This window comes from Ceratotherium simum, chromosome 25, assembly GCF_057802395.1.
Source record: "Ceratotherium simum simum isolate JZ-2026a chromosome 25, ASM5780239v1, whole genome shotgun sequence".
Lineage (NCBI taxonomy): Eukaryota > Metazoa > Chordata > Mammalia > Perissodactyla > Rhinocerotidae > Ceratotherium > Ceratotherium simum.
The window spans coordinates 6393974-6407715 of record NC_141924.1 but is presented as its reverse complement, the minus strand read 5'-3'; the positions used below and the strand labels follow the sequence as shown (position 1 = coordinate 6407715).

At 51.1% G+C, this 13742-nt stretch overlaps 1 protein-coding gene across 11 annotated transcripts in view; it reads right to left on the bottom strand.

Moving 5' to 3' along the window:
• Positions 1-5973, bottom strand: part of SULT4A1 (sulfotransferase family 4A member 1) — a 35672-nt gene extending 29699 nt beyond the window's left edge. For all 11 annotated transcript variants that reach the window (XR_015556335.1, XR_015556334.1, XR_015556337.1 and 8 more), the window contains exon 1: positions 5780-5973. Coding sequence is in view for 3 of the 11 variants with exons in the window: in XM_087448775.1 (XP_087304901.1) it covers positions 5780-5948 (169 nt within the window). In the remaining 8 variants the exon portion in view is untranslated. The remainder of the gene's footprint in view (positions 1-5779) is intronic.
• Between the last annotated feature and the right edge of the window lie 7769 nt (positions 5974-13742).

Sequence of the window (13742 nt, the reverse complement as noted above, 5' to 3'; positions counted from 1 at the left end):
CCACAGAAGCAAGTGACAAAGTGCACGTGGCAGGGGAGGCAGGAGAAGTCGTCACTGTCTGGGAGGAATGAGAAATGAGGAACCCAGAATGAGACCCTGGAGCTCAGAAGGGGACTCGGGGTCTCTTCCTATTCCACTGGGGTCAGAAAGACACTGCTCCCAGAGGCCCCTGCTCCTTTCTTTCTCCAGAACCCTGGGGGTTCTACTTGAGGCTTTCTCTCCAAGCCCCAGGCAGTGACGAGGAGAAACGCTCCCCTAGCCAACCCAGGAACTGGGATCTGCCACCCCCTTCCCCAATTCCAAGGCCTCCTGATTATGTGCAAACAGATGGAAGAAGAACAAAGGGAAGGAGGGAGGAGGGAGGAGGAGAGGAAGGAAAGGGGAGGAGGAAAGAGGACCCTGACAGATATCCTGAACAAAACCTCCCGTTACAGTTCTCAGGCCTTCGTAAGCTTTCCTGGGAGGCATCACTAACCACTGTGCTAGAAAGCACTTGTCACCCTGGGTGGTGTAGCTGGGAGGGAGGGACAGTCACACTGATCTTGGAACAAATGTGAGCTCAGGGTGGGTGACAAGTCCCTCAAAATCTTGCCGCCTGCTTCCTAACCTGTGTATTGAAGCCATGAACAGTCTCCTCCCCAGGCTGTGGGAAAATAAAACGAGATAACTGTATGGAAAATGTGGGAAGCATCTGGCACAGCACAGACGCTGGGTAAATGTTGGCTCCCATCCCCACCGTCTCTCCTCCAACTCTTCCTGGGGCGTGTTCATCTCCACTGTCCACTGTAAAAACTGTACACTCAAATGCTGATACCACCCTTGCCCCTCACTGGGCCTTTTTCTATCTCCAAAAAACAATCACAAGAAAATGGGCTATTCTCAGGCTCAAGCAAGGCAGAGAGTGGGACAGTAGCTGTAATCAGTAATCCCCTCCAGCCCTCATGTCCAGGTCCCAGCCCCCTCCTCCATGCAGTCCTCCCGTGATCATCCTCCTCTGAACCCTCCCTCCTGGGCCCCAGACCTGACCCTGAGAATGACCACCCTGGCCTATCAGTTAGCTTTCTGCATTAGGAGCCTGGCTTCCTAGTGTCACTGTAAGCTCCTGAGGACAGCTTTTCACAACACGCCTGATGCCCACTTCTCCTCCGCATGGCGACATGCACAAACAAAGAAAACTAAGACATCCGTGGAACCTGGGACCTGTGGGTCTCCCCGCAGCCTCCCCACCCCCAAGCCGTCTTAAAATTTAAGACTTAAATGAATCATCAGGTCCAATCCTCTCATTTCTCATGAGCACAGTGAAGTCACACGGTGACAGGGCTAGAACTGGGGCCCACATGCGCTCACTCCCCTGGCTGTGATTCCCTTCCTCCCTCCCAGTCACTGAGAAGAGAATGTGATGCACTTCAGGACTGGCCAGAACCAAAAGGAAAATAAAACCAGGAAGTGGGCGCTCTGGACAAGCCAAGGAGGATATCCCAAAGCCGATGCTCCGTGACTTCTGGGACCATCACCCCGTTAGCAAAACCGACGGCAGCAGTGACCATCATAGCAGTGGACAGCTACAGGACGCTTCCCCAGACAACCAGACTCAACACGACAACAATCCCGGGACCAAACAGGCTGTAAGAATGAATGATTGTGAACAAGCAACAAACAGAAGGGTCCTCCTCAGAAGGCACAATGGGCTCCCAGCATCTGGATCCCAGTTTGAACTGGCACCGTCCCACAGACCCTCCGACAATGATGGAAATATTCCACACCCATGCTGTCCAATACGGCAGCCACGAGACGCGGCTACTGAGCACTTGAAGCATGGCGAGTGCTCCTGGGGAACTCAATTCCTAACTTTACTTCATTCCAGTTCACTGCATTTCAATAGCCACATGTGGCCGGAGGCTACTGCACTGGACAGCACAGTCTTGTCCTCTGAGCTCAAATGTCAGAAACACAAAAAAAATCCTAGAGCAGTGGAGTGCTGCGGAAAAAAGCAGGATCTAATTATTACTGCCTTACCACCAGAAATCCGCAATCCTGTAAACCCCAGCTCCCCATCAGAGGGGGCAGGGGTGGACAAGGGACCTTGCAGACCCTTCTGGCTCCGACCACCTGCAAGTTCATTACCATCTCCTAGACTTGGGCCCTGGAAGCCCGAGGGGCCCCATGGTTTCCCTGCTTGGCAGGAAGGGGGCCTCTGCTAGTCCTGGCTACTCCCCCAAACCCAGAGCTGCCTGTCCCCCAGCAGACTGAGAGCACACTGAGGACAGGCACCAGATGGGGCTTCTCTCTGCACTCCTAGCACCTAGGAAAGCGTCTGGGCACAACAGGTGCTCGGGGAGTGAGAGCTGGCATAATAACACGACCTTTCTTGTGCTTACCATGCATCTGGAACAGGGAGGGGCCCTCGCCCATCACCTTACTTATCTGCACAGCCGCCCATCAAGGCAGTGAGGTGGTCTCTCCTACCCCTGCAGAAACCCCTGCTCAGCTCAGAGGGTTATGTCATTTGCCCAGGGCCACCCAGCCAGCGAAGCCACATTCAAACCCAGGACTTCCCGCTCCAAAGCCAGGCTCTTAACCTCTAAGCACTGGTGCCTCCTCCAGACTCACTCCTGGTGGGTGAGGGCAAAGACAGGAAGAAAGGGGTCAGAGAATGTGAACTGGGCCACCTGGAGGCCATGTGCAGAGGGCTCACAGCAGTCACAAAAACCTTAAAATCCCAAAGTGGCCTGAGGCTCCGAGTGTGACAAAGCACACAGAAAGAAGGCGGGATCCCCTCTCCTCCTTGGGGCCTTAGTCTGGCTGCCCTCATGACCTTCCAAAGGAGCAGGGCACCTGAGGGGCAGGGGAGAGGCTGGCCGTGGACGAGGGGACCTGACTAGACCTAGCCCCTATCCCTCAGCAGCTGTGTGACTCCAAGCAAGTTCCTGCCTTCTCTGAGCCTCCAAAAAGAGGCACGAGTCCCTCGAGGATTAACACAGCAGAGCACCTGGCACACACGACTCCATTAGCGGCCTCTTAACCACTCCAGGTCACACCCCAAACTGTGACAGGCCCGTGTTCAAAGTAACAGCCCCTCAAAGAACGCCGGCCGGAGCCACCTCAGCGACTGCGCAGTTAAGCTGTGGATTTCACAGCAGGGGAAACGGAGGCTCGGATCACGAAGGGCAGCGACTCTGAGCACCCAGATCCTGACCCCAGACCTGCTCTTCCTGCCCTGCCAGCTGCCACTGCAGACGTCTCCCACGGCCGTTTTTCTCCGGTTGAGGGAACATCTTTAGGGCAGATTTTTGGGACCAATTCTTCAGTCCCCTGGTCATTTCGTGTACTGACCTTTACAGACAGCGGGGTGGGGAGGGTGAAACCCTCAGCAGCACTGGTTAGAGCTAGTGCAGGCCATCTTTCCTGGGAACACTTCTCACGTGCCCTGTCACCATCCCATGGAATGGATGAGAAGGAGCGACTGAGACAGGTTGAACACCAGGAAGAAAGCAAAAAAGAAACAGAAAATACTGGCCCACACAAAACCCACGCCTCTGTTTCTGCTTTACTCCCAGGCTCACCGTCAGCTCAAGTCAGCCTTGTTCCAGCCCCCTGAGCTTGGGCAGGCCACTTACCCTCCCAGAGCCTCCACGTCCCCACCTGTGAAATGGGAGCCCAACTCTGACCTGCCTCATGGAGCTCTGGGGAGACTGTGCTGTGATGACGGACACACGGGGCCCTGGGAGCCACAAAGCACAGAGCATGGTGGTGGCTGTCTGTGCTATCTGCTCCTCGCTCACACGCAGTTCTAACACGGCAGGCCTCAGGCTGCCCAGCCCTCAGGTGGAAAAGGTAAAAGGAGCAGGCAGGGGGCAGACGGAGAAACCGAGAGAGCCTGGACAGGCTGCCACGGCTGTGGGGAATTTTAAGTTTCAAAAAGGTGGCTGTCCAGGGTTCTGGGTGAAGGGACCTCACACATGGTCTCCAGGCCACCACGGGGTTTCCCGTCACCAAGGGAAAGAGCCACATGTCTGCCCTCTTTGTTAAAAAGTCCAGAGTATGATTTTATTTGTCTTGAAGCATGCGAGTTACAAACAAGATGTGAGTTCTGGTTATCTAGAAATTTTCCTTCGGCTAACATCTCATTCCCCATCAAGGTGCCCAGAAAGGAGCCCACAGAACCCCACCAGGCCCCGGAGGCAGCCCCTCTAAAGCACTCCACACAGCCCTAGCACCCAGCTTTCCAAGTGAGCCTTGGGGCCTGTGCCCCCCACCCCTCCAGCTACTTACCTTCTCACCCTCCATCCCCTCATGCAAACTGGAGGCGGTGACACAGAACCACAATCCCTCACCTGTGACTCCAAAATCCTAATGAGCTTCCCAAATCAAGTTTTTCACAATTTATTTGGAGGCAAACCCTGTCCTAAACCGACATGAGGCTATTTTTAGTTTTTATTGACTCCACTCAATGTGGGGGTCCAAAGTACAGCCCCACACGCCGCTGGGGGTCCTACAGCATGTATGGTATCTATGGCTCTAAAATCTGAAAAATTCTGAATCCCCACACCCACAGGGCCCCACGATTTGGGAGAGGGGCTGTGGGGCCACAGCAAGTGATACATGCACATCTCCTTCCTCTCTCTCTTCCCAAGGACAGCCCTGCAGTACCTCCAGACTTCTCCCCAAGCTCCCCCCACCAACGTGGCTCCCCACCCCTCCACTAACAGCCCCTTCCCCAACCTGCCCCAGAGGATCAGGCCTACCCCCCGGACGTCTGGGACTCTGCACAGCTATGACAGTCAAGCCTGCAGCTCTTCCAGCAAGCTGCCCCCTGCTGGTCCAACATGACCTCAAGGCCGGCCACCTCCTACACCAGGTTGCAAACGCAGGGCACAGCCTGGATTCAGGCATCTCCCTCCCTCTCCAGTACCGTGGCAACAAGGGAAACCCCCAGAAATGTTAAAAGAACAGGACAGCTGCCTCTTTTCCCTGCAAACCTCAGAAAAGGCGCTACATGAAAATCTCTTACATCAAGTCCTGCATGCAGACTCGCCTGGCTTTAAATCCCAGCTCTGCCACTCATCAGCTGTGTGACCTTGGGCAAGCCACTTCCCCTCTCTGAGCCTCAGTGCCTAGACTGTAAAAGGGGGATGACCATCTCCACCTTACATGGTGGTGAGGAAAACGACGTCAGTTAAGGCTGGGAAACGTGAATGTCCCAGGGCCCTGCCTGACACCTGGGTGATGGAGGAGACCCTGAAACAAGGGAACACACCCAGCACGCACTCTGGGCACGGCTAGTCTCAAACACCTCCCCCCGCCCCCGGAGCCCACGCAGGAAAGGGACGTACACAGCCCTGACGCCCGTTTTATCCCCCATTCCCAGATGATCACCACGACTCTGCACTCATCAAAGGCTGAACCGGGTCCAGAAACAGAGAGATTAAGTGACTGTGCAAGGTCACACAGCCAGCCGGGTAATGGGTGGGGAAGCAGGCAGAGGTGGCGGCCCTGGGCAGCTCCAGCCAAACAGGCTCCATCTCCCAGGGACGCCGTCCAGCGTGGAGACCGGGGCCCACCTCCCAAGATCTCTGGCTTTGGTTTCCCCAATGCGGGCCGACGATCCCCCGCCCCGCCCTGTCGGGTTCAGGGCACCGAATGGGCGGGGGCGCCGTGGTCGCCCTTGTCCTCGCCGCCGCGCCCCCGCCCTCCCCGCCCCCGACGGGAAACCCCCGCCGCGGGCGCAGCGTCTACGCGGGCGCGCCGTAGAGGCGGGCGGGGTCCGCGCGGGGCTCACCGGACTTGGGGTAGGTGACGATCCACACGTCGCTGGGCCGCACCGGGAAGTTGGCGATCTCCTCCATCTTCCCGCGGCAGAAGGGCGGCAGCCGCACGCCGTGGAACTCGAAGTACTTGCTCTCGAACTCGCCCGGGGTGCTGGGGGTCTCGGCCTCGCTCTCCGCCATGCCGCCGCCGCCGCCGCCCGGCCCCGCGCCCGCGCCCGCGCCCGCGCCCGCACGCGCCCTGCCCGCCGCCCCAGCCGCCGCGCGGCGCTCCGCAGGCGTGACGTCACGGCGCCGCCCGGCGCGGCGGCTGCGCTCCGCGGGCGTGACGTCACGGCGCCGCCCGGCCCGCGCCCCGCCCCGGCCGGCGCTGGCGCAGGCCCTCCGCGGACGTGAGGTCACAGAGCCGCCGCGCCCCAGCCGGCGTGCGGGCTGCGCTCCGCAGGTGTGACGTCACGGCCCCGCCCGACGCGCGCCGCTGCCCTCCGCGGACGCGAGGTCGTGGGGCCTCCGGGCCGCCCCGGCCCCACGAGGACCGCTGGAGACCGCTGCCCGCCCTGCTCCTCTCAGTCCTCGGTCCGCATCCCACATCCTCTCCATCACCCGTTCATCCACCAGACCATTGATTCCGTTATTCAGCAAGCGCTCAACCCAGACTCGTGAAATGCCCCAGCTAGAAGTGACCTTAAAGATGCATTCCTTCATTCAACAAATATTTAGGGAGCATCTGATCGGTACCAGGCACTGGTCCAGGTGCCCAAGATATATCAGGAAAAGCTTACATTTGTGAATAACCAAGATAATTTCAGGTAGCAATAGGTGCTATGAATATGCTTCGTAATATCCTGCGGGAGAAGGGGGGTGTTAATTACAGATTCTAGGACCAATCCCAGACCTCAAGAGACAGACTCTCTCAGATAGTGCCCCCAAATCTGCATTTAATAAGGTATTTCTTGTCCAGACTACAATTTGAGTACAGCCAAATTCTAAAGAGGTTTTAGTACAAATCCTCATCCAATCATTCACTTAACAAACGTATATTAAGCACCGACTACGTGCCTGGGACTGGGGAAACAAAGATAAGATAAAAGTAATAGAGTCCTGGTCTGATTTTCTAAGGCTCCGTGTCCTCGACTGTGCAAAGGGAATCTCTAGCCTAGGTGCTATAGCCGGGAGGATGGGTGGAGAGAACTGCACCAGCAAGAGACGGAAGCAGAGCAGGTGGACAGGACCTACTTGCTCTCTCTCCTTCTTGCGCTAGACTGAGACACTCGCAGTCTGGCAAGGGAGACACACACATGGGCGGAGAGGCATGGGCCGTGTCTACACGGTGGACAGAGAGAGGACAGAGAGCAATTGACCCCAACTCCAGAGGCTTGTGGATATCTTTACAAAAAAAAAAGAGGACGTTCCAAGCACCCGAGACGTTATTAAGAACACTGAGGTCATGGCACAAAGACAGCCAAAGCCTGGAGGAATCGAGCAAATGAATGAATGTGCTGATATTCCAGATGAGGGTCCTCACTATGGGAGAATGCAAGGAAGAACCCTGTGGGATTGGACTGGAATCTGAGGTATTGACATGAATTTATTATTTTTAAAAATATCTGTTTCCTATCTTCACTTAAAAGGCCTTTAGGCACTGGTATTCCTGTAATACTAGCACACCCAGTGCCCAGACCTTGGTTTCTAAATACTTCCCCACTGGAAGGAACCAGCGTTTCTTGGAGAAAAGGCCAATTCCAGGGCGGGGCAAAGAAAGTACAAGATGAGCCTAGAACATCGTGTTTGGCAAAAAAATAAGAAAATGCTAAAAAAAAAAAAAAATGATGGGAATAGGTCAAAAGGACACAGGAGCTAGATTGAAAGGCCAAATCAGGAACAGTTTGCGCATATTAGTCAAAAACTGGAAACAGCTCAAATGTCCATCAACGGTAGACTGGATAAATTGTGATATATTCATGCAATGGAATACTTACTACACAACCATAAAAAAGAATTACTGATATGTGCAACAACATAGGTGAATTTCACAGTCACATGATGAACAAAAGAAGCCAAACACAAAAGGCACTACATTGTATGCTTCCATTCATATACAGTTCAAAGACAAACAAAACTAATCTATGGTGATAGAGGTCAGAAAAGTGCTTAATTTGGGGCAGACAGAGGGGTTGAGTGGGACCAGACACAACTACCCTCCAGAGTGTTGGAAACATTATATCTTGCTCTCAGAGATTGTTACATGATGACATAGACATAGGATAGATAGATAGAGATGAGAGAGAGAGATAAAGATGGAGGGCCTGTTTCATGGGCATGTATCTGGAGAGTCAAGGAGGGCCCTGTTCTCAGAAGGGCCCTGCACTTGGGGATTAATGCTCTGTGGTTACCATCTTGAAATTCTTAATAATTTTGTCTTTGAACTTGTGCTTTATAAGTGAAGTCTGATGGGGCAATGGAGCATGTGCTGAGGGCTTGGAGCTTCAGCTCACAAGTAGTCCCACCTCCTGCCATCTTGCCAGGACAAGGTCTTGACTGCCCACTCCTCTGTCCTCTAGTGTTGCAGCCCTGCCCAACCTCTCTCCTTGCCCTCACCCAGCGACCATGGGACCTAGGTGCCAGCGAGAAGAGGATCAGGTCTGATGCTCACACCTCATGGCATCTCAGAGTGGGCCATGATCATAGCCATCGCTGTCATCTCTGTCCTGGACTGGCAGCACCTCAGCACATTTGGTGGATGAATCAGCCAAGACGACCCTCTCTCCCACCACCAACTCAGTTGGTGGCCAGCTGACACCTTGTGCCTCCTGAGGTGATGTACCGAGAAGGACACAGAATCACTTATGTGGTTTTCCTACCAAAAATTCATATCCTGAATTGAATAATGAGGAGAAAATACAAAACCCAAGCCAAGGGACAATTTATAAAACAGCAGACCTGTCTGACCTGTACTCTACAAAAATGTAAATGTCATGGAAAACAAAACAAAACAAAAAGCTGAAAGAACTGTTTTAGATTAAAGGAGACTAAAGATATTTAACAAATAAATGCAATGTACAACTCTGGATTCGATACTGGATCATGAAAAGCCAGAAAGGGCATTACTGGGACAATTTGCAACATATGAATATGGACTCTATATTACTTGGTAATACTGTGTTAATTTTAAGTTTCATGAATTTTAAAACTGTATTGTGGTTATGTAAAAGAATGTTCTTTTTTTTAGGAGGTACATGCTGGAGTATTTGGGGGTGTAGAACGTGATGGCTGCAACTTACTTTCAAATGGTTCTACAAAGAACCACAATTATAACACTAATGTGAGTGCATGTGTATAGATACATTGAAAGAGGAAGAAAATGTGGCAAAAGCCACAATTGGTGAAGGTAGGTGATGGTATATGTTCATTGTTGTATTAGTTTTCTATTTCTGCTGTAACAAATCACCACAAACTCGGTGTCTTAAAACAACACGAATTTATTATCTTACAGTTCTATAGGTCAGAGGTCTAATGTGGGTGTCACTGAGCTAAAATCAAGATGCCGGCAAAGCTGCATTCCTTTCTAGAGGCTCTAGGGGTGAATCCATTTCCCCGCCTTTTCCAGCTTCTAGAGGCTGCCCACTTTCCTCGGCTTGTGGCCCTTCCTCCATCTTCAAAGTCAGCAATAGCCAATCTAGTTTTTCTCACATCATATTCCTCTGACAGTGACTCTTCTTCTGCCTCCTTCTCCCACTTTCAAGGACCCTTGTAATTATATTGGGCTCACCCAGTTATCCAGGATAATCTATTTTACGGTCAGCTGATTAGCAACCTTAATTCCATCTGCAATTTTAATTCCCTTTGACATGTGACATAAGATACCCACAAGTTCTAGGGATTAGGACATGGACGTCTTGGGCGGGGGCATGTTATTCTGCCTACCAAAGTTGTGTTACTTCTTGTAACTTTTCCATAGGTTTAAATTTTTTCAGAATAACAACCTAAAAGAAACCTCTGTTAACGTAGAAAATCCTGAGAACTCTACAAAAAAAGCCATAGAATTAATAAGTGAGTTTAGCAAGATCACAGGATACAAGGCCCACAAACAAAAATCAATTCTATTTCTACATACTAGCAACAAACAATTGGAAATTGAAATTTTTAAGATACCATTGGCAATAGCATCAAAAATCATTAAATGCCTAGGAATAAATCTAAGAAAATACGTGCAAGGTTTGTGTAACAAAAGCTATAAAACATTGATGGGAGAAATTAAAGAAAATCTAAAGAAGTGGAGACATATACTATGTTTATGGATTGGAAGATTCAACGTTGTTAAGATACCCATTCTCCTCAACATCTATAGAGTCTATGCAATCCCAAGCAAAACCCCAATGGGCTTTTTTGTAGAAATTAATAAGCTAGTTCTAAAATCTATATGGAAAAGCAAAGAGCCTAGAACCTTGTCTTTTTCAAAAACAATTTTGAAAAAGAATAGCAAAGTTGGGAGGCTCACGCCACCTGATTTCAAGACTTGCTGTATCAAGCTATTTACCTTAAAGCTATAAATCAAGACAGTGTGGGTTTGGCATAAGCATAGACATATGGATAAATGGAACAGGATAGAGAGCACAGAAATAGACACACACACATATATGAGCAATTGATTTTTGACAAAGGTGTCCTTAAGGAGCAGAAAACAGAAGCTTCTTATGAGCAAAAACTGTCCAGGCAGGACTGGTCTGCCCTGTGGGTAGTGAACGCCCATCTGTGGAGGTGTATATGTAAGAGGCTGGATGGCTTTCTGTCCTGAACAGACTTCCTGAGTAATCTGAGGGAAATCCTCTGCGTCGCCGGTCGCTGTCCGCGGTGCTGAACACTCACAGCTCACCAGATCCTACTGCCTGCTGGCAGGTCGCTGTCCGCGGTTCTGAATGTGCACATCTCACCAGGTCCTACAGCCCTCTGAATCTGGGACTCTGGCTGGCTATAACTCGCGTTGGCCCTGGTTTTGCTTTGTTTTATGTTCTATCTTGATGCGTATTTTCCTATTTGATGCACTATTAAACTTTTAAGTTAAGTACTCGTTTATTATGGAAATGTCAAACATATACAAAATTAGAGAGAGTATAATAAACTTCTACGTGCTCATCACTCAGTGTCAACTGTTATCAACTCGTGTTTCATCAACTCTCACCCACCTCTCCCCACCCGGATTATTTTGAAGCAAATCTCATGTACTACATCATTTCATTCATAAATATTTCAGTATAGATCTCTAAAGAACTATTTGAAAACATATTCCCAATACATTAACACAAACAAAAAGTAATGATTTATTCCTTAACATCACCAAATATCTAGTTAGTGTACATGATCAGATTTATGGATGGTATGCAAAACTCAGAAGGGTGGAGGTATCTGCCTGGGGATGCCTCATGTAGCCAGGATTTAGCGCTGGGGCAGAGGTCACCCCACTAGCATCACGTGACCCCAGCCCCAGATGGGCGCATACCAGCCTGCTTGCCACAGGTGACATTAAGCAAGCCTGAGGCACAGGGTACTGGCTCAGGCATGTGGTTACACCCACAGAGTGGCCCATGAGGATACCAATGCCCAGGACCTACAGGCTCCAACGACACTCCTGCCCAGACAGGCCAGACCTAGACAGGTCTAGGTCAAGATCAATTACATCAGAAGCTCTGCAGAAGAGTCCTGAGTATCAGCATTTCTACCCAGCAGGGTTAGGGTTAGGAGCCTAGTGTGCAGACAGGATGGAACCACAGCTTGACTTGGGCTTGAATGCTGACTCCACCACAACTGACTATGGGACCTGGGACAAGGCACTTCACCTCTCTGGCCTCAGATTCCTTGTCAGTTTCACTTAGCATGGACCATCCCCCAAGACTGCTTTTGCACCTGCAGTCTCCCCTCCTGGAATGACTTTATGCCAACACAAATTCTAGGCTTCCATAAAGACCCAGTTCAGAAACCCATTCCTCTGTGGCTAATCCCCTCCTGGAATCATCTCTTCTCCCTCTGACCATGGTGGTATTAATTATGGACTAAGAGCTGAGCTGGAGGCCCCTTAGAAACCAGCTAGTCCAACCCCTGATTTTAAAGACCTGGAAATGAGGAATTGATCGAGGAAAGTACTTGCCCAGCACCATAGAGCAGGTGCAGAATGAAGCTGTGATGGTCTAGGGATCTTTCTGCTGCCTGGAGCACAAGCTTGGGCATTTCCAGCTCTACCACTTGCCAATGAACATAACCTCTCTGTGCCTCAGTTTCCTCACCCATAAAATGGGGAGAATAATGCCTGTCTCCCAGGGCTGCTATGAGAATTAAGTGAGATGATGGGCTTTGTAAACTGTAAAGTGATGTGCACTTGTGAAGGTTAGACTCCCTATTACCTCCACAGAAATAGCAATAGAGACATGTGAGCTCCTTGGGGCAGGGATCTGCCTCAGGCACCAGGACACACCCAGTTGTAACCCCAGATTGATGTGCCAGTTGACAACTGGCACTCAGAAAGCCAGGCTGGGGAGCTTGTGGTCAGCCCAGGAACGTGGCTCAAGAATAGGAGCCATGGGTGCACCAGGGCTCCAGGACCCAAGAGAGGTCCTCGGCTGGGACACTGGGAGAAAGAGGAGGGTGGTGGACCGACGACTTTAGCACACGTGATGGGAGGCCACAGCACAGGGTCCAGAGAGGGCTCTGACATCACACAGGTCCGGGCTCCAATCGCAGCTGGATTTTGTCTGGACTGTCTCCCACCCTGGCGCAGTGTGAGGCTCAAAGGAGGCCCAGCAGTCCTCTAGTCTGGTGCCTAACACAGGGCAGCAGTGTAGTTAATGCCCTTTCACTCCCTGCTCCCCCTTTCTGAGCAGTAATCCCTTCCATTTGATATAGTCTGCAAGGAGCATTTACTTTTCTCAAGTAAATATTCCATGAGGTATGTGTTATCGTCTCCATCTTACACAGAGGGAAACTGAGGCTCTGAGAGGCGAGAGGATGTCCCTGGGCCACATCAACACTGAGTGGCAGAGATGGGACTCAAACCCGGGTCGACCTGAATTCAGAGCCCAGGATCCCTCCTCCACTCTGCAAGACCTCAGACCTCTGTGTCAGGAGGATATATAGGCAACAATCAGGGAATCTCACCTGGATCAGCTCCTGGGCTGTATACTTTGTCAGCTGAGCCATCTCCAGGCTCAAGGAAGAGCACAACGCTGTTGGTAGACATGGCTCAGTTAAATCCACAGGGATTACTCAGGTCAAGCTCGCTCAATCTGGGGTTATATTAATAGAGGCAGTAACCAGGAGGTGGGAGGTGAAAGGCAATTTAGGTCCAGTGCTGGATCCCATGTTCTAGAAGGATGTGGACAAACAAGGGATAAGGGGCTGGAGCTTACCAAGCAGCATGTCTGGCTTGAGGATGTCCCTAGGGGTGGTTATAAGGCACAGGCTGTTCACTGTGGAGAAAAGAAGCCTCAGAGGGACCAGATCATCACCTTTCTATCCCTGCCAGGCTGTCTCCAGGCAGAGGGAGCAGGCAGGGTTTACAGGTCCAGAGTGCAGAGCTGGGATCAGTGGGGAAAGCCACAGGCTGTTGGACTTGAAAGCCGCATGAGAAAATGCCTAAGAGTTACATAAGAGAGAAGCTGGGAAAGTGCTTATAAACTGTGAAGTATGGTGAATGATACTTGTGAATAGTCCCTGCAACTATCAAGTTGTAAGCAGATGACCTTGAAGCACGAGCCACAAATAATAATGACTGAAGAGAATTTTTCAGAGCAGAGTATTACAAGCAATTGAGACATTCAACCAAGTAAACCAGAAACATTTAACAACATGATGCTTGGTGAAGGAGGAGGATGGAGAGGAAGGGGGAGTGGCCAGTTACCTTTCGCCATCTAAGACACAAAACAAAGCAATGGGGACCAAGACGGCCCCAGGGCAAGCCCCAAAAACTGATGAGAGAGAAGGCAATAA